Raw genomic sequence first — 22,182 nt, forward strand, 5'->3', positions numbered from 1 at the left:
GTTATTTTCTAAATGTAATCCGTTAGTTACTAGTTACCTGTCCCAAATCGTAATCAGTAATATAACTTTTGGGTTACCAAACTCAGTAATGTAATCTGATTACATTCGGTTACTTTTAGATTACTTTCCCCTTAAGAGGCATTAGAAGAAGACAATGTTTGTTACCAATTGAACAACATCTATTGAAGCATCAATCAATGTTAAAGTTTACATAGTTGGCCATATATGGATGTAAAAATTTTCTTTAAGGGTTGGTTATGTAGGCTTCTTCTAACCCATTGCTTTATACTACATATAATAATACAATTAAATTATATCTTCACATTAAAAGGCAAAATCTATCAGAATTCCAGTCAAGAATAGGACTTGGAAATAGGGAAGTATAGATTAGCCTAATTGTTTTACCTGAGCATAACCTCAAAACTAAGGACTTATTAGCCAGCCCTACTCTGTTTATGATTTTGTTGTCATGGAGGACTAATTGGGCTCATTGATTCGAGTTGGAAAAATAAATGCTGCGCTCATGGAATGGCATGTTTGAGCACTACTGAAAAGTGCTATTGACATTTGAAAAGTGAATGTCATATGCTGCATTTGCTTAAGGCCTGTTTGCCTATTTGTTGGTGACACTTTAAACAGCTGCATATTATCAAGATATCAAAGGGCAAATCAACAGATGAAACAATAAAACAGTTACCCTGCCTCTGGTAAAAAGCTGAAGGATGGGCCTGGAGAAATGTAACCACTCCGATAAATAGACAGCTATGGATGCAAGGACTGACCATCCTTGATATACATTTTTTAAACCATGTTATGAGGCTATACAGTGTTTGTTTACATTACAATATTTACACACATTGGAGTAAAACAAGCTTATATTCTGGGTTCTCATGGAGTGTGACAGTTGAACTAAGCTCATGAGGCATTTCTAAGTTATATTCTTCAAGAATCAATGTGTGTGTATATGTGTGCATGTATGTATATATTTGTGTGTGTGTATGTAGCAACTACAGATAGACTTAAAGGGGCAATCAAAAGTGTGCAAATTTGAGCGTGTGTCGATTAGGCCTATGGATTTTTTTTTTTTTTTTCAGCATGCATTAGATTGGGCAATAAAAGCCCCACTTTTATTCCATAGGCTGGGATCCACACTTAGGAGCTGTTTCAAGAGCGTAATTTTCACTGACTCTCCGCTGGTTTCAAAAACAATGATTTGATAGACAGCTTAAACTTCTTGAATTCAACCTTCATTAGGTTCAAATACACATTTAGATTTGTGAACAGCCATCCACAACAACCAAAAATAGTAAGGTATAAATAGCTAAATGAGAGAGCAGCAGTGTGGTTCACATCAATGCGCTATGTAAATATCAATAATAAGTGATATCCGTATCGCTGTAGACTACACCACTGGTGTTATCCTTAACTCCAAGCGTTTATTCAAGTTGGATCATCTTTGGATGCCGACAGCAGTCGCATCATTGGAAGACAGCTTGGACTGTAGCCTACAAAAGCCTTTTCCCGCGATCCATTAAACACATTTGGTTTGGCAACATAGATGGTCAGACTCGCTCAGGTGGAACAAATTTAAATGTGTGCCTTTTTTTTCAATGCTGATTTGAATGTCATTGAGAAAACAGAAGTGTCAAAGTTTTTTTTTCTCGCAAACATCCTTTCTGAATTTTAAAGTAATCATCTAGTTTTTCAAAGTATCTGTACTCCGATTACAATATTTTTTTGCTGGTAACGGATTACAGTTACCGTTTTTGTAATCCCTTACATGTAAGGGATTACAAAATGATGTGTAATCCGTTATTCCCCAACCCTGGGTATGCCCATTGCAGTCGAAAGGAATTCTGAAGGAAAAACCTCAGTTACAGCAATTCTGAAAGGAATAGAACAATGTTATATGTATTTATGTATGTACATAGGTGTTCTTTCTAATTGTGTGGATGAACTAAATGTTTTTTGTCACTTACCTGTGTATGAGTAGTATGGCAAAGCTGAGGGCAGCATGAATAAGGCTTTTGGCTCATCGTTAAACAATATTACTTTAAGAATGAATTATAGAATTCTGAGAGCAAGTGATTGGACTTGAGATCAAAGGTATGGCGAAGACCATATCTGAAGTTTCTGCATAATGTTATGTTCAACAATGCCTGCTGGGAGATCAGTCTTCTCTTCAGATAAAGGTAAGGCCACTCTAAACAATGAAGATATGATTTTCCTGTGAATGTTCAGTGAAATGTGGATGGAATAAGGCAACACAATCTATGCATGAGGGGAATTTATGTACTTGTTACGTATGTTAAACCAGGGGCAGTCTGTCATAGGATATTGCTGTTCTCTGTCTCATAACATTCATTACTCTGTCACTAAATAATTATTCAGCTGTACTGAAATGCTCATTTCTATTCATGTATTACACTGACTGTGGTTAATACGCTATCGCCACTGGTACCATATCGGTGAATTATTGTTCACTGTAAGATCTTTGGAGCATGGCCTAAACGGTTTGGCTTATTTGCTATTGTATGTGTTTAAAACCTTCCTCAACCAATGTAATTTCATTTGCCAAATAAATTATTTTGAAGGGAAGCTCATTGTCCGTATTGATAATGTAATGTATGAAAAAAGTATGCAGATCACTGCCAATAACATGCTTACCAACGTGTGTTTTTACAAATGTGTTTTGGCATGCATGCACAGAGATGGGATTCCTCTTTAGCCCTTAAGGAAGTTATGGATCATGTCCAGCAGGTGGTGCTGGTAAAGTACATTGACAATACAATATGAGGCCACAGCCATTTGCCAGTAGATGTTTTGTCAAGTAAAAGTGCATTGTAAGTGGTCATAAATTGTGGCTATAGTTTTGTAGGTTGTACAGTTCGCCAGACGTCTGAAACCTTGTTTTGGAGGCATATTTCCAGTGGTGTGCTGCACAAATTGCCCAAATTCATGTCAGACTTCTCACTTTACAGTATGGGGTTACTTTGGAAAACCCCAAATCTTCCTATAGACCAAATATTGTTTAGAATAAAAGTATTTGATAATCATATCTTTAATCTTCCATTTCAGAACACTTTCTTTTAGATTATGAACAAACTAGTATTGATCATTTTCTGTTACAGAGCTGCCTGTATATGTGACTGAAGCGTTGGCATCAATGTGCTCAGCTGCAGCGTACATGCCAAAGGTTGAACCATTCATGACCACGGCAAAGGTGGCTCAATGTAAGGGCTGCATCTCCATTATACTGTAATTTACTGTTAACTATATAGCTAGTCATCCTATTGCTATAGTTCTGAACAATGTTTTCAATTAATTCACAATTTGGTCCTAATTATGTTGATGTAGGTTATAAGCCTAGGGAGGGATTCATTCATGAGTTGTTGCTAGGTAATAAGTACATTTCAGCAACTCCACCATACTGTATTGTTTTTATCTTCACCTTAGATGGGGTCGTCACTAGTTGGCACAACCACAGTCAGAATTATGGCTACATCCCGCCCATTTCTAATCTTTCTCTTTTAAAAAATAGATTTGAACCTAACTTTAACCACAATGCTAACCTTATGCCTAACCCTAAACTTAAATGAAGACTAAAAAGACCATTTTGACTTTGTGGCTGTAGAATCTGACTTTGTGGCTGTGCTATCTAGTATTCTAGTGGAAACCGCTAGACCGGGAGTGCGATACGCCCATCCTATAACCACCCAATGTAATAATTACAGTGGCCCGTCACTAGGCAGTATAACGTGTGACTGGCCAATTGTCTTTTTCTTGGCCTAGAAGGGCGCAGGGAGCTGAAGGTAACCGAGTGGCAGCGATCGAGTCCCGGCGAAGTCTGTCGCGGAGTCACCGTGAAAAACACCAACAGCCACAAAATGCCGAATAAAACTAAAAAGGAAAAGGTAACGTAATGATCGCAACATAATGGTAACAATCAAAATATTGTTGCCAAATGTTCAGAGGAAGCGGACCGTATCTCGTGATTGTATTCTAATTCGCCAACTAGATGTTGTATTATTATCGTAAGGCCTAGCAGAGCAGATAATTTTTCAGACGTGCAAAATACCATCAGTAGCAAACAACATATACAAATGTAATCTTATCAAATCGTTTACATTACCCTGAATATTACATTCTTAGAAAATTGACGTAATAGATGTGATACCGATACACTAGCCTAGGCCTACAGCAACAATACGTTTTAACTTTTAAATAATTCATATTCTCATTTTTTTTCTGTAATATAATGTTTAGTTTTAGTAATGGCATATTGTCGTATGTGTCTCCGAATGTGTTGTCAGAATATGAACTGCAAACATGCATTAGTGTGAGCCTAGGCTGATCTCTGATAGTAAGTTGACTGCTATTCTTGCATGCATTTGATTAGACTACATTCGTTACATAAACACAAGATTATCATCAAGTTGATAGCTACAAGTTCAATGTCTCGTTCTTCCTAAGTGAATGCACTCTTGTCTTGTTATAATTTGTCAGATCGCTTGCTACAATGTTTCAATATCGGCTTGTGCTTAGTCGTTGTCTGAGCGGACAGTAATTGCCGTTTTCTTCCCACTTATGGGGTATTTCAAGTTTAGTTCCATACAGTCTGTCTTACAAATGTAGCAGTCTTGGCCACGAGAATGCATTCTTAATGTTTTTGAAGGTAAAGCAATTAAGGCCGTTGTAGCTACCCAGGGTGGAACTACCGCATTTGAGTCCTCAGGTCACCTACCCCGGTACCTACCTCCCCTATTTGACACATTTTGTCATGAAGCTGAGAGATCATATTGCAGTTTTAAAGCACATTTCCTGCAATTCAAAACATTTAGCGAATACTTATGACGTGTTCATATGCTATCTGTGGGTCCCCGACCTCCAGAAGGGCCTCCGACTTCCTTTTGGTTGGGGGCATATGCCCTACGTGCCCATTCGGCAATACCACAGAAATTAAATCCCTGTGCAGTGTGCACTCCAAAGACCAGAGGATGTGAGTTGCGTATGGTCCCATATCAATTGTGTTCTTCTTTATGAATACAGTAAGCTAACTATTGTTGTCATTCACAGGAGCCAACCAAATCTGCCAAAAGTAGCACTAAAAACAGTAACGCCACTAGTGGGAAAGACACAGGAACTGAAAATGCAGATGAGGTAAGATATTATTTGATTAACATGACAGTTCCAAATGGTTATTCGACAGTATTTATTTTTTCATTTTTAGCTTGCGGTTTATTTCTGAAGATGAATTGATCAAAGATTTGTTTATGTCTGTTAATCTATAATTTGAGTTTAATTTGAGGTTTATTTTGACTAAAATATTATAATAAATGGTCTATTGCGTCAGGGGCCTATGTATGCCCCCATGTAATTCTATTTGACACGGTATTTCCTGTTTCTTAATCTTGTTCTGTAGCTCGTTTTCAATGTTACATAGATAGTAATGCGTCAGTGTCAATACTTGTTCCTCGCCCTGCTTAGGCCAACATTACAGAGAGAAGCTAAACATAATGTCAGGCCTTTGTATAATGACACATATGGCTGTTCAGCCACATATGCCTGCTGGTTGAGTTCACAGCAGCTCCTTGGGAACATTGTTATGGGGGTCATTAGGATGCTTGAGATAGATCCAGACTCCAGCCGTTTTATCAGGAAGGGAGCGGCTGTCCTCTGTGTACAGACCTCTCTGTATGCAGCTGAGCTCTCTGCATAGACCACCATAGAGGCAGTACATTCTCCATAGTTTACTGCCCAGTAAAGGGTCGTCCTGTCAAAGTAGAAGTTAGACCTGCCTGTTTTACATTTTGGTTTTTGACAAATCTAAATAAACATTCTTGAATCAGAACTCTAATTTTGTTTTAGTTAGCCAACAAGCTCTCTGAGATGGAAAAACAGTGTGGAAAATGTCATGCCGGTTCAGGTAGCTCAGAATATGATTGATCTGGCTGTTTATATCTGATTTGGTATGGCTAGATAAATACGATCATGAATCTTTGTAGATGACAAACACTGACCTGTTTGCCTCTAAGAGTTTCAAATGGCCTTCCACTCGGTATGCAACAGATCATTGTTGTGACGGCTAGGCAGGTTTCTAGGATATAGTGCCCACAGATTACTCCAAGATAGCAATGTAGGCACATGCTTTATGGCTTACCTGGATCCTCACAGAAACAAATGTAGCTCTTCTTACAGCTTTAAATAGATATATTACTTTGATCTTGCAGTATTTTTTTTTATCCATATTTTTCAGTGGAGCACTAACACACCTCATTTAACTAATCAACTACCTCATTCAACTAATCCGGGGCTTAGTGATTAGATGATAAGTTGAATCATGTGTGTTAGTACTCGGTCAGAAGATAAATGTGTGCACAAGTGGGTCCCCAGGCACAGGGTTGAAAAACACTGATGTACATTAAAAGCCAATACTGTATGTGTTGCGTCATCATGTCCAGCAACTGTACACCTCATTAACATTGGTTAGACACTGGATACCCTCCATTAGTCGCTGAGTGTGGCTTGTTAACCTCTCGCGTTAAGTATTAGCGTGCGTACCTTAACAAACGATAGGGTTTGCGCTCTCAAAACATCCCACAGTCCAGAGAGCGGTATTGATGACAGGAAGCGCAGGGCGCTTAGGGTTTGACGTTGCGTAGGGTGAAAGGCTATTGATTGGGTCTATTTTCAGACCAGCTCAGTCATGCAAACCGGCCATCTCTGCCATGCCTTGGGCAAGCCCCGGCATGTGTCTGATGTCCATAACATACACCATCACCACCCAGGTTTTCAAAAACATGCCCAGATGTGTCAATGCACTGCATGCAGACTATGCACTGTCAAACACACGTGAAATCATAAAGGTTGGGACAACAGTTTAGAAAACAACCTTTCTTCATCTCTTTTTCTTCTGGATCACTGATTGTGATAGGTGAAAGCCGTAGTAAAAACGTATCCGGTCACTCCACCTATCAAAAGGTCATACCGGAAAGGAGACCTAATTGCTGCACTTAATCTTTGCAGGCCAATATATAACATGAATTGCTCAGTTTGATGGGTATTTTACACTATCTGAGGATGAGCATTAAGGACTCCCCTTTGATGGTCGTGTTGTTGTTCCCTTTTGGATTGATCCGTTCCCGTGGCCTCGTAAGAAAGGGGAAGCCGTTTCAGCAGCTAATCAATCCTACAGATCCTCTTACTGTACTTCAATGAGAGTGCTGCAGTTACTCAACCTGCAACTTTTTACAGTACTTCTTTCCCTTTTAGACAGATATTTTAGCCAGACCTTTTGAATAGAGTATCATTTGACACTGCTATTGAGACATGAGACCATGGGACCATGCGTTATTTTTATTCAACTTAATTTCAACAGTGTACTTCAGTGATTTCATTGAATGAAATACATTTTTAACATAGAGCTAATTCCCTGAGGGAATCCCTCCTGTACTCAACTACACTGGAAATACCCCTGTAAGCATATCTGCCTGTAATGGCAGAGGGTAGAGAGGGGTTAGTGCCCAAAACAGGGTGGAGAACGGACCTTTACGGGACAGCGGTCTTACAAGAGATTTGTAAAGCCAACAGGGGTGTGTATTCATGGATGCCAAGAAAAAACACCCAACATAAAATAATACATTTTGTCTCTGTGTTTCAACATTTTCCTTAAATTCTGAAGAGGCTGAATTTGGCCTGGTTCGATTCCAGGCTGTATCACAACCGGGCGTGATTTGGAGTCCCATAGGGCGGCGCACAATTGGCCCAGTGTCGTCCGGGTTAGGATTTGGCCGGGGTTGGCCGTCATTGTAAATAAGAATTTGTTCTTAACTGACTTTCCAAGTTAAATAAAGGTTACGTTTATTTCACCGGAGAACGCATCTGAGCGAGCGAAACAGCCCCCCTCTGTCTCTGTATGTGTAGGCCATCTATCTGATGCAAACTGGTCATAAAGAGTATGACATTGTTGCAGCCTATAGCATTGATTGCAAGGGAAGTAAGCGAGCATTTAGCCTCCCTTGATAAATAAAAAGTGTCAAATAATAACCAATCAGCGTTGAGCTAAACTGAGTGAGCTCAACTGTGAATTGTCCTCGCGCACCAAAAAAGAAGTATCAAGGGAAGCCAGTTTGACGTCACTCCTATCAAATTGCATTAAGAGCGTACAGTTGAAGTCGGAAGTTTACATGCACTTAGGTTGGAGTCATTAAAACTTGTTTTTCAACCACTCCACAAATGTCTTGTTAACAAACTGTAGTTTTGGCAAGTCGGTTAGGACATCTACTTTGTGCATGACACAAGTAATGTTTCCAACAATTGTTTACAAACAGATTATTTCACATAATTCACTGTATCACAATTCCAGTGGGTCAGAAGTTTACATACACTAGGTTGACTGTGCCTTTAAACAGCTTGGAAAATTCCAGAAAATGATGTCATGGCTTTAGAAGCTTCTGATAGGCAAATTGACATCATTTGAGTCAATTGGAGGTGTACCTGTGGATGTATTTCAAGGCCTACATTCAAACTCAGTGCCTCTTTGCTTGCCAAAAATCAAAAGAAATCAGCCAAGACCTCAGAAAATTTCCAAATGCCTGAAGGTACCACGTTCATCTGTACAAACAATAGTACGCAAGTATAAACACCATGGGACCACGCTGTCGTCATACCGCTCAGGAAGGAGACGCATCCCAGAACAACAGCAAAGGACCTTGTGAAGATGCTGGAGGAAACAGGTACAAAAGTATCTATATCCACAGTAAAACGAGTCCTATATCGACATAACCTGAAAGGCCGCTCAACAAGGAAGAAGCCACGGCTCCAAAACCGCCATCAAAAAACTAGACTACGGTTTGCAACTGCACATGGGGACAAAGATTGTACTTTTTGGAGAAATGTCCTCTGGTCTGATGAAACAAAAATAGAACTGTTTGGCCATAATGACCATCGTTATCTTTGGAGGAAAAGGGGGGAGGCTTGCAAGCCAAAGAACACCATCCCAACCGTGAAGCACGGGGGTGGCAGCATCATGTTGTGGGGGTGCTTTGCTGTAGGAGGGACTGGTGCACTTCACAAAATAGATGGCATAATGAGGGAGGAAAATTATGTGGATATATTGAAGCAACATCTCAAGACATCAGTCGGGAAGTTAAAGCTTGGTCGCAAATAGGTCTTGCAAATGGACAATGACCCCAAGCATACTTCCAAAGTTGTCTTAAGGACAACAAAGTCAAGGTATTGGAGTGGCCATCACAAAGCCCTGACCTCAATCATATAGAAAATGTGTGGGCAGAACTGAAAAAGCGTGTGCGAGCAAGGAGGCCTACAAACCTAGCTCAGTTACACCAGCTCTGTCAGGAGGAATGGGCCAAAATTCACCCAACTTATTGTGGAAGGCTACCTGAAATATTTGACCCAAGTTAAACAATTTTAAAGGCAATTCTACCAAATACTAATTGAGTGTATGTAAACTTCTGACCCACTGGGAATGTGATGAAAGAAATAAAAGCTGAAATAAATCATTCTCTCTACTATTATTCTGACATTTCACATTCTTAAAATAAAGTGGTGATCCTAACTGACCTCAGACAGGGAATTCTTACTTGGATTAAATGTCAGTAATTGTGAAAACTGAGTTTAAATGTATTTGTCTAAGGTGTATGTAAACTTCTGACTTGAACTGTACGTCATTGACAGAAACAACTTGAATTGTTGCATCTTGCTGTGGTGTTGTCCTCCAGTGGCTAGCTATCTGAAATTGTCCTTTTCCTAAATTAGCCATGGATGGAGATAGGGATTTGGACTGGTTTTGCTTAACACTCCATCTTGGCCAATGATTATAACAGAGATTCTGATCCAACCATTAATTCATACATTGTGCCCCTGGCTTGTGTGGATGGAAGTTCAATATGTAGCTAGATGTAGAAGGCTAATGTTTACTAGCTAACGCTGCCCACTAAAGGAAGTTAGGCTAGCAAGCAAGCATTTTAGCCAGGTAGCCTAGGACAACAAAAAATAAGTGTGTACTGTATGACAGAGTGATAGACCGTTTCGTCAACATGAAAGAGAGGACGATGGCATTGGCGTTTCTCTACAAGTAGGGTGAGTCAACATGTTTTTTTTTTTACTTGAGCAAACAAACAAACAAGCAAACACGCACGCACACACACAGAAATCAGAACCGTAGACAGCCACATAATATTTAGCTTATGTTGATTGGACTAAATTGTTTTTGGTATCTTTTAGTTGTCACTGTGTTAGACTAAGAATAGGTGATTAGATGATGTTGAAATGGTGCTGGAACAGTGGATGCAGCTCCTGTCTTCTTTGTTACTTGCAGTAACTCTCTGTGGTTCTCAGTCAATAGTTATTTAGTGGTCCGAAAATGTTGGAAACATTAACTTGCTTGACCATTCTGTAGGTCATGTAACTGTTTGTTACATACAATATGCTTTGTGAACTTCACTGGACAGAGGTTGCTCTCTGGTTTTGTGATGAAACAAAGGTGTGGTTGAATTTACTCTGCCACTGTGCCTTCTTATTGTCTCGGCCTTCAGGCCTATATACAGTGCCTTCGGAAAGTATTCAGACCTTGACTTTTCGACATTTTGTTACGTTACAGCCTTATTCTAAATGGATAAAACAAACAACAAAAATCCTCAGCAATCTACACACAATACCCCATAATGACAAAGTGAAAACAGTTTTTTTTTACATTTTTGCAAATTTATAAAAATGTAAAACAGAAATATCTTATTTACTTAAATATTCAGACCCTTTGCTATGAGACTTGAAATTGAGCTCAGGTGCATCCTGTTTCCGTTGATCATCCTTGAGACGTTTCTACAACTTGATTGGAGTCCACCTGTGGTAAATTCAATTGATTGGACATAATTTGGAAAGGCACACATCTGTCTCTATAAGGTCACAAACCAAGCCATGAGGTCAAAGGAATTGTCCGTAGAGCTCCGAGACATGATTGTGTCGAGGCGCATTTCCGGGGAAGTGTACCAAAACATTTCTGTAGCATTGAAGGTCCCCAAGAACACAGTGGCTACCATCATTCTTAAACGGAAGAAGTTTGGAACCACCAAGACTCTAAATGTCCTTGAGTGGCCCAACCAGAGCCTGGACTTAAACCTGATTGAACATCGTTGGAAAGACCTGAAAATAGCGGTGCAGCAACACTCCCCATTTAACCTGACGAAGCTTGAGAGGATCTGCATAGACGAATGGGAGAAACTCCCCAAATACAGGTGTACCAAGCTTGTAGCGTCATACCCAAGAAGACTCTAGGCTGTTAACGCTGCCAAAGGTGTTTCAACAAAGTACTGAGTTAAGGGCATTAATACTTATGTAAATGTAATTTTTCCGTTTTTTTTTATAAATTAGCAAAAATGTCAAACCTGTTTTTGCTTTGTCATTATGGGGTATTGTGTGCGTGCGTGCGTGTGTGTGTGTGTGTGTGTGTGTGTGTGTGTGTATTGATGAGAAAAAAGCAATTTAATCAATTTTAAAATAAGGCTGTAACCTAAAAAGTCAAAGGGTCTGAGTACTTTCTGAAGGCACTGTATCACGGTCGCAAGGCATATGAACAAACAGGTTATAGAGCAAGCAATGCAATTATCACACAACAGGTTGTAACTTTGTTTTTTTTCTGGCTTCCCCAGCGATTTTACCCATGCACCGCTACTGAAAGCAAAGAGAGGGTAACTATTATAAAATATACACGTAATACCCCAGAACATACAGTTTAACCTCAACTGAACTGTTTCAGTATTACAAAGGAGTAGTTGACATTACTGCTGAATGGAGCGCAGTGTTACTCATGCATACTTGAGTCCAAACTAAGTACAAAGATGTGATTGTCCACTCGATTCTGGACCTTTGTCAGTCAGCGTGGACTGCATGAGAGCAGTACATTATTCAGTCAACCTATTTACAAGAGCAGCTGCATATCCAATGACAAGCTTGTTCAAGAACATGGATATGCAAATAGTATTATTTTTTTAGGTTAGCATAGAACTACAATTCCCAAGAGGCATTGTAGAGGGAACATAATAGTGATGTGAAAACCTAAATCCTTTCTGCTGGTCTGTGATTACACATATGTAAGTTCATTACAATCCTTGAGGAGGACATCAATTCTGTCAGGGGAGTTCAATGCTCTTGAGGTTTGTGATGAACTTCTCTGCATGTAATCATGGATGTCATGAAAGGATCACGAATTAGATTTCACAGAATCAGGACATCACTGAAAATACTACTCTATTCCCTCTGGTCTATAATGTCCCAGAGGGAAGCTTTAGAGAAAACATATATTTTTTTAGACATGGAATTATAGTGTTTTGTAGTGTTTGACAGAATAAAACCCCTCTCATTCTCAATAACATGACCAGTTCTATGTTCAGGAGTCGTCTCTCTGTGTGCTCCCTTTAAAACTCCAGGATAATGGTGGCACTAGACCAAGCCAATCAGAGTGTTTCTGTGGAGTCATTTACTGCTCTCTGCATGGTGACTGTAGTATGGGTTAGCAGCTAGTGAGGAAACAATGTATACCAGATTGAATGGGATTTTGTCTACTAGATGGATTTACTGTGATGTCAATCCCAAGAAATGGCAGTGATGTTTGAGGGAATGCAAATTGTAATCTTCTCAAATAGACAAGTCTGTCAAGGGTTCAGGAGGACAGATAGCAAAATGTATATGCAATATTATACATTCAGTTCGAATAAAACATCCACCTTGCAATCTATTTTCAGTGGTTCCAACTTTTCCAAGCCTCACCGAACATCAAGCTCATTGTGATTTTCGCGTGTGTGTTGTCCACAGGCGCAGCAGCAGCAAACTGCCAGCAAGCGTCCCAGCAACAGCACCCCACCACCCACTCAGCTCAACAAGATCAAATACTCTGGCGGTCCCCAGATCGTCAAGAAGGAGCGTCGCCAGAGTTCGTCACGATTCAACCTCGCCAAGAACAGAGAGCTGCAGAAGCTTCCTGCCCTCAAAGGTATCACCAGCTAACCCATCAGCTTCTCTGGCTGTATCCTGATTCTCCACCATTCTCATGAAATGTGCTGTTCCTTTCACACATTTAAAGCATTGGCTGGAGGAGGTTTCCACCATTTCAAATTCATGATGGAAAGTGTGCAAGTGCAAACTTGTGGAGAATCGGGACACAACCACTGTCCTATTCATAGATACCCTCATCCTCTATGCTACCCTCGCTCCAGACAGATCTTAAATGGGGGCTGAACTGACTGATTTGGCCTCAGTTTCAGTCATCCTCGTTAGGAAATGCGACTGAGAATGACATTTGTGTCTTGGAGGTATGCTTTGATGTGGGTGTCTCATGTGTCTCGTGTGTTTGCACGTGGGAAGCGTTTGTACATTCACTCTGCCAAAACAGTACACAGTTAGTCACTCAACCTTTCAGATAACTTCTAACAGTCTAACCAGGTATTGTGTCTGGAAGTAGCCTAGACTAGCTAGGAAAATAGCCAACTTCTTTCGGCAATTAGCTTCAGCCGGCCGGTGTGCGACCGTGGCAAAATTGGTTTGACTTTGGATAGCATATATGTGGGGCTAGTAAGGAACCCTCAATATATGACACAATGTAAATGGGACAATATACACTGAGTGTACAAAACATTAGGAACACTTTTCTAATATTGAGTTGCACCCCTTTTGCCTCAGAACAACCTCAAAATTGTCAGGGCATGGACTTCGCAAGGTGGCCCATGTTGTCTCCAATGCTTCCCACAGTTGTGTCAAGTTGGCTGGATGACCTTTGGGTGGTGGACCATTTTTGATACACACGGGAAACTGTTGAGCGTGAAAAACCCAGCAGCGTTGCAGTTTTGGCACCTACTACCATACCCCGTTCAAAGGCACTTAAATCTTTTGTCTAGTCCATTCACCCTCTGAAAGGCACACATACACAATCCATGTCTCAATTGTCTCAAGGCTTAAAAATCCTTCTTTAACCCTTCATTTACACTGATTGAAGCTGATTTAACAAGTAACATCAATAAGGGATTATAGCTTTCACGTGAATTCAGCTGGTCAGTCTGTCATGGAAAGAGCAAGTGTTAACGTTTTGTACATTCAGTGTATTCTTCTGTATTGACAATTTATTTCGTTTTTTCATACTTACAACAACAAAAAACACACAGTACACCAAACTAAATCTAAGCACAGTGGACCATAACCAATACAATCCCAAAACAATAATCAACTAAACAAACCTACATATTAAACTACAAAACACAAATACATCGATTCTCTGGTCTGATGAAACCAAGACTGAACTCTTTGGCATGTAGGAGGGTTGTTTTTGCCCCTTCACGCCAACACAAACCATTCTGTCACTAACCCGTCCTGGGTTAGTAACCTTAGGGGAGTGAAATCTATTAAAAACGTTTAATCGTATACCCTTTTCCTCGGTTTGTGACATTTTTGCCCAATATTTGAAATAATATACAACCATGTGTTTTTATCTATCTCGCATTGTAAATACTTTTGCCACACAATTCTCAAGTTTTTCACAGGTGTCATTATTAATCTTTTAACAGTATTTTGTAACATAAATAAGCTGATTGTACAGAGCTTGGCATTGAAAAGAACATTGTTGCCCTTTGACCTAAGGGCAACATCTAGTGTTGACACACAGGTTTTAATTAGCATATTTCACCAAAAATACCTAATTCTTGTGCAGTTCTCCCAGAGCTTGAACCCCTTCTCTTACCCATTTTCCCCAAAATGATTGACTGCTTCCCCACACAAATAACAGGATTATAACATACAGAAGCATATCTTTGTCTATGTGGAGACTCTTTGATCCTTTTCATGTAATGACAACCACACTGTCCTAGAATGGAATAGAACTTGAGTGATGCCCTGAATATCTGTATCATTGACTCTTTTTTGGGGTAACATTTGGAACGGTCCAAAAGGAGCTCTCAAACCACTTTGTAACGTAACCCAAATCTCCTCAACCTCCCCTTCACCTCCAGTGCTTAGCCATTCTGGATAGCTCGAAAGCCACAGTGTTCAGTGCATTAGGAAAATATTCAGACCCTTTGACTTTTTACACATTTTGTTACATTACAGCCTTATTCTGAAATTGATTAAAAAAAATTATTCCCTCAATCTACACACAATACCCCATAATGACAAAGCAAAAACTGTTTTTCAGACATTTTATCAAATGTATAAACCACCGTTCAAAAGTTTGGGGTCACTTAGAAATGTCCTTGTTTTTGAAAGATAAGCTAAAAAATTGTCAGTTAAAATAACATCAAATGATCAAAAATACAGTGTAGACATTGTTAATGTTGTAAATGACTATTGTAGCTGGAAATGGCTGATTTTTAATGGAATATCTACATGGGCCTCTGTACGCCTATTATCAGCAACCATCACTCCTGTGTTCCAATGGCACGTTGTGTTAGCTAATCCAAGGTTATCATTTTAAAATGCTAATTGATCATTAGAAAACCCTTTTCCAATTATGTTAGCACAGCTGAAAACTGTTGTTCTGATTAAAGAAGCAATAAAACTGGCCTTCTTTAGACAAGTTGAGTATCTGGAGCATCAGCATTTGTGGGTTCGATTACAGGCTCAAAATGGCCAGAAACAATGACCTTTCTTCTGAAACTCGTCAGTCTATTCTTGTTCTGAGAAAGGAAGGCTATTCCATGTGAGAAATTGCCAAGAAACTGAAGATCTCGTACAACGTGGTGCACTATTCCCTCCACAGAACAGCGCAAACTGGCTCTAACCAGATTAGAAAGGTGGGTATGAGGCCCCGGTGCACAACTGAGCAAGAGGGCAAGTATATTAGAGTGTCTAGTTTGAGAAACAGACGCCTCACAAGTCCTCAACTGGCAGCTTCATTAATAGTACCCGCAAAACACCAGTCTCAACATCAACAGTGAAGCGGCGACTCCGGGATGATGGCCTTCTTGCTGATAATGGGCCTCTGTATGCCTATGTAGATATTCCATTAAAAAAATCTGTTTCCAGCTACAATAGTCATTTACAACATTAACAATGTCTACACTGTATTTATGATCAATATTATGTTATTTTAGTGAACAAGAAATATGCTTTTCTTTCAAAAACAAGGACATTTCTAAGTGACCCCAAACTTTTGAATGGTAGTGTATATATTTTTTAACAGAAATACCTTATTTACATAAGTATTCAGACCCTTTACTCAGAACTTTGTTGAAGCACCTTTGGCAGCGATTACCGCCTCGAGTCTTCTTGGGTATGACGCTACAAGCCTGGCACACCTGTATTTGGAGAGTTTCACCCATTCTTTTCTGCAGATCCTCTCAAGCTCTGGCAGGTTGGATGGGGAGCGTCGCTGCACAGCTATTTTCAGGTCTCTCCAGAGATGTTAGATTGGTTAAAGTTCTGGCTCTGGCTGGGCCACTCAAGGACATTCAGAGACTTGTCCCGAAGCCCTTCCTGCGTTGTCTTGGCTGTGTGCTTAGGGTCGTTGTCCTGTTGGAAGGTGAAGGTTCGCCCCAGTCTGAGTTTCTGAGCAGGTTTTCATCAAGGATCTCTCTGTACTTTTCTCCATTCATCTTTCCCTTGATCCTGACAAATCTCCCAATCCATGCCGCTGAAAAATATACCCACAGCATGATGCTGCCACCATCATGCTTCACCTCCCTGACCAAGGCCCTTCTCCCCCGATTGCTCAGTTTGTCCAGGTGGCCTGCTCTAGGAAGATCTTTGGTGGTTCCAAACTTCTTAATTTTAAGAATTATGGATGCCATTGTGTTCTTGGGGACATTCAATGCTGCAGAAATGTTTTGCTACCCTTCCCCAGATTTGTGCCTCAACAATCCTGTCTCGGAGCCCTACGGACAATTCCTTCAAACTCATGGCTTGTTTTTTGCTCTGACATGCACTGTCAACTGTGGGACCTTATATAAACAGGTGTGTGCCTTTCCAAATCATGTCCAATCAATTGAATTTACCACAGGTGGACTCCAATCAAGTTGTAGAAACATCTCAAGGATGATCAATGGAAACAGGATGCACCTGAGCTCAATTTCAAATCTCATAGCAAAAGGTGTGAAGACTTACATTACCAGTTAAACGTTTGGACACACCTACTCATTCAAAGGTTTTTCTTTATTTTGACTTGTTTCTACATTGTAGAATAATTGTAAAGACATAAACTGTGAAATAACACATATGGAATCATGTAGTAACAAAAAATACTCACACTCTTGGCATTCTCTCAACCAACTTCATGAGGTAGTCACCTTTCAATGAACAGGTGTGCCTGTTTAAAGTTAATTAGCGGAATTTCTTCTTAATGCGTTTGAGCCTATCAGTTGTGTTGTGACAAGGTAGGGGTGGTATACAGAAGATAGCCCTATTTGGTAAAATACCAGGTCCATATTATGGCAAGAACAGCTCAAATAAGCAAAGAGAAACGACAGTCCATCATAACTTTAAGACATGAAGGTCAGTCACTCCGGGAAAATTTCAAGAACTTTGAAAGTTTCTTCAAGTGCTGTCGCAAAAACCACGTGCACTCATGAGGACTGCCACAGGAAAGGTAGACCCAGAGTTACCTCTGCTGCAGAGGATAAGTTATTTAGAGTTACCAGCTTCAGAAATTGCAACCCAAATAAATTCTTCACAGAGTTCAAGTAACAGACACATCTCAACATTAACTGTTCAGTGGAGACTGCGTGAATCAGGCCTTTATGGTCGATTTGCTGCAAAGAACCCACTACTAAAGGACACCAATAAAAGGAAGAGACCTGCTTGGGCCAAGGAACACGAGCAATGGACTTTAGACCGGTGAAAATCTGTCCTTTGGTCTGATGAGTCCAAATTTGAGATTTTTGGTTCCAACCGCCGTGTCTTTGTGAGATGCAGAGTAGGTGAAAGGATGATCTCTGCATGTGTGGTTCCCACCGTGAAGCATGGAGGAGGAGGTGTGATGGTGTGGGGGTACTTTGCAGGTGACACTGTCAGTGATTTATTTAGAATTCAAGGCACACTTAACCAGCATGGCTACCACAGCATTCTGCAGCGATACCCCATCTGGTTTGCGCTTAATGGGACTATCATTTGTTTTTCAACAGGACAATGACCCAACACACCTCCAGGCTGTGTAAGTGCTTATTTGACCAAGAAGAAGAGTGATGGAGTGCTGCATCAGATGACCTGACCTCCACAATCACCCGACCATTGAGATGGTTTGGGATGAGTTGGACCACAGAGTGAAGGAAAAGCAGCCAACAAGTGCTCAGCATATGTGGGAACTCCTTCAAGACTGTTGGAAAAGCATTCCAGGTGAACCTGGTTGAGAGATGAGGATAAGTGCAACCTCTCAATGTGAGTAAGACAAGTGAGCTGATCGTGGACTATAGGAAAAGGAGGGCCGAACAGGCCCCCATTAACGTGGAGCGGGTCGAGAGTTTCAAGTTCCTTGGTGTCCACATCACCAACGAACTATCATGGTCTAAACACACCAAGACAGTTGTGAAGAGGGCACGACAACACCTTCAGGAAACTGAAAAGATTTGTCATGGGTCCCCAGATCCTCAAAGTTCTACAGCTGCACCATCGAGAGCATCCTGACCGGTTGAATCACCACCTGGTATGGCAACTGCTCGGCATCTGACCGTAAGGCACTACAGAGGGTAGTGCGTACGGCCCAGTACATCAATGGGGCCAAGCTTCCTGACATCCAGGACATAGTAGGCGGTGTCAGAGGAAGGCCCAACAAATTATCAAAGACTCCAGTCACCCAAGTCATCTCTGCTACCGCACGGCAAGCGGTGACCGGAGGGCCAAGTCTAGGACCAAAAGGCTCCTTAACAGCTTCTACCCCCAAGCCATAAGACTGCTGAACAACTAATCAAATGGCCACCCGGACTATTTACATTGACCCCCCACCCCCCTTTGTTTTTACACTGCTGCTACTCGCTGTTTATTATCTATGCATAGTCGCTTTACAAATTACCTCGACTAACCTATACCCCCACACATTGACTCGGTACCTATACCCACAGTATATAGCCTCATTATTGTCATGTACATTTCTTGTGTTCATTTTTTATATATATTTTTTTTTGTTACTTAAGTTTATTTAGTAAGTATTTTCTTAACTCTATTTCATGGTAAGGTCTACATCTGTTGTATTCGGCTCATGTGAGAAATAACTTTTGATTTGAGAATGGCAAGAGTGCAAAGCTGTCATCAAGGCAAAGGGTGGCTACTATGTTTAAAATATATTTTAAACACTTTTTTGGTTACTACTTGATTCCATATGTGTTATTTTATAGTTTTGATGTCTTCACTAATATTCTACAATGTAGAAAATAATAACAAATAAAGAAAAACCCTTGAATGAGTAGGTGTGTCCAAACTTTTGACTCGTATTGTACTTTATTTGTTTTAAGATGGGATAAGCATTTCCTTCTTTTCACAGGACTATGTGAGCCATTAATATTCAAAAGAGATCATCTTAAACATCACTAAAACGATCAAATGAGTGGATCGCTCCATATATTCATTGTGATGTAACCCAGAAAGAAATAGTATGTAAAATCCCAAAATGGAACAAACCATAATTTCCATGTCACTAATAATCTTTTCATTTCCCCCTTTACAATAACACACCAACCAAAAACCCCTTCCCCACACATTCCATCCCTAATCCCAAGGAGCAGTAGGCCTATGTAAATCTCTGCCCTATATAACCCTCCCTGTGTCCCTCCTAGCTTTCCCCACTGTGAGGCCTTTATTGCATTCCCCTCTCCACCCTCCATTTCTCAATAAATCCTTTTTTCCATTGTCTAAAAAATGAAATTAAAATAACTTTGACTAACTGCATTGATAAAATTTATAACATTTCTATAGTATTTCCAAAAGGAACAAACAAAAAAATACTAAATTATTGTCGTTGATGAAGCCCCTGCCCCGAGCCCAAAGGGGATTTTCCAAGGACAGTAAAGACCAGGCCGGCTGGACTCCCGGCTGGGCATGGAGCTGAGCACGCTTACAACAGCGGTTCCCAAACTCGGTCCTGGCTGCTAGGGCAATAACCAAAACGTGCACCCCTTGGGGTTCTCAGGACTGAGTTTGGGGGAACGCTGGCCTACAGCTGATGCTATCTACAACGGACATGGGAGGATCATTTAGACCCCTCAGAATTGAAGAAAAGCATAATCCACGGTCTTCACCAAATAAACTACAACAAGCCACGTGTTTCAAGTTATAGCCCATGCATCCCTTCATTTCAACTCAAAGTACATACAAATATCATTTGAACACTCAAAGTATGCAGGAGAGGGCGAGAGATGAAAGAAAAATATAGACCCATATACCATAAATTAGTCATATCTACCAACCCTCCATCAATCCTTGCATTCCCTATTTATAAAAATTCTCGCAGCTGTTTTTTTTTCTCGTTATGTATGAATTTCTACAATTTATAGTTGGTTTGAGGTAAGTCATTGACATTTTGAGCTACTGACATTTTAAGTACTGTCCCATGTATATTGTGTAATTTACTCATGGTCTCTGACCAGCCGCATAGGGATATCCAAAGTCAAACCCAATTTACCATGGGCATTGTGATCGGGTTGCTTGCAGCTGCGCTCCCAATTGGTGATTTTACTTGGGTGCTGCCAGCTGTGGCCATGTGGGCAAGATTGAATTAAACCCAACCCAAGGAAACTGTGGGGTACTCTTCATTCACTGACATACCATTTTTTTAACTATCATCTCGCAAATCTCCGTTTTGGACGAGACTGACTTGAATACCAAAATGATCCTATTTACACTTGTAGTCAATTTTGACACTAGAATAAATATTTCTGACTCATATCGCTCTTTAAATGTTCCACCTGTAGTGGCTTCGATGCTCAGGCATGTACACGTAAGCAATGTAATTATTTTGCATCTATATGAATACTTACTGGCAATAGCTTTTGTCTGGATATTTTCATTAGATTGCTTCCACTTGCGTCAGTCATGGAGAATGATGATGCACATTGATGTTGGCCCTTTCATCCCAGTACTTCAAAAGGCAGAACTGCATGTATAGTCTTCACTCAAATGAATCACACACATATACAGTGGCTTCAGAAAGTATTCACACCCCTTCACTTTTTCCATATTTTGTTGTTACAAGGTGGGATTAAAATGTATTTAATTGTACTTTTTTGGCAAAGATCTACACAAAATTCAAAGTGGAAGTGGAAGAAAAATTCTAACATTTGTAAAAAAAAAAATGTATGTAAACTAAAATACATCTTGATTAGATAAGTATTCAACCCCCTGAGTCAATACATGTTAGAATCACCTTTGGCAGCAATTACAGCTGTGAGTCTTTCTGGGTAAGTATAAGAGCTCACCATACCTGGATTGTACAATATTTGCACATTATTCTTTAAAAAAAGTCTTGACATAGATTTTCAAGAAGATTTAAGTCAAAATTGTTGCTCGGCTGCTCAGGAACATTCAATGTTGTCTTGGTAAGCAACTCCAGTGTACACTGAGTTAGGAACACCTGCTCTTTCCATGACATAGACTGACCAGGTGAATCTAGGTGATCTCTTATTGATGTCACTTGTTAAATCCACTTCAATCAGTGTAGATGAAGGGGAGGAGACAGGTTAAAGAAGTGTGCCATTCAGAAGGTGAATGGGCAAGGTCAAATATTTAAGTTCCTTTAAATGGGGTATGGTAGCAGGTGCCAGGCGCTCAACAGTTTCCCATGTGTATCAAAAATGGTCCACCAACCAAAGGACATCCAGCCTACTTGACACAACTCTGGGAAGCATTGGAGTCAACATGGGCCAGCATCCTTGTGGAACGCTTTTGACATCTTGTAGAGTCCATGCCCCGATTGAGGGCAAAAGGGCTTGCAAGTCAACATTAGGAAGGTGTTTCTAATGTTTTGAACACTTTGTGTATATTTGGCCTTGTGTTTTAGGTTATTGTCCTACTGAAAGGTGAATTTGTCTCCCAGTGTCTGGTGGAAAGCAGACTGAACCAGATTTTCCACTAGGATTTTGCCTGTGCTTATCTCTATTCCATTTATTTTTATCCTAAAAAACTCTAGTCCTTGCCGATGTTAATCATACCCATAACATGATGCAGCCACCACCATGCTTAAAAATATGAAGAGTGGTA

General features: G+C 40.3%; 1 protein-coding gene across 3 annotated transcripts in view; it reads left to right on the forward strand.

Moving 5' to 3' along the window:
- Positions 1–3,666: 3,666 nt before the first annotated feature.
- Positions 3,667–22,182, forward strand: part of LOC115193894 (serine/threonine-protein phosphatase 2A 56 kDa regulatory subunit delta isoform) — a 48,000-nt gene continuing 29,484 nt past the window's right edge. Inside the window, exons 1-4 of one of the 3 annotated variants that reach the window (XR_003878251.1) lie at positions 3,667–3,914; positions 5,077–5,160; positions 11,670–11,708; positions 12,832–13,009. Coding sequence is in view for 2 of the 3 variants with exons in the window: in XM_029753028.1 (XP_029608888.1) it covers positions 3,888–3,914; positions 5,077–5,160; positions 11,670–11,708; positions 12,832–13,009 (328 nt within the window). In the remaining variant the exon portion in view is untranslated. The remainder of the gene's footprint in view (positions 3,915–5,076; positions 5,161–11,669; positions 11,709–12,831; positions 13,010–22,182) is intronic. The other 2 variants (XM_029753028.1, XM_029753029.1) reach the window with 2 other exon arrangements.

The sequence above is a fragment of the Salmo trutta genome, chromosome 5 (genome assembly GCF_901001165.1).
Source record: "Salmo trutta chromosome 5, fSalTru1.1, whole genome shotgun sequence".
NCBI lineage: Eukaryota > Metazoa > Chordata > Actinopteri > Salmoniformes > Salmonidae > Salmo > Salmo trutta.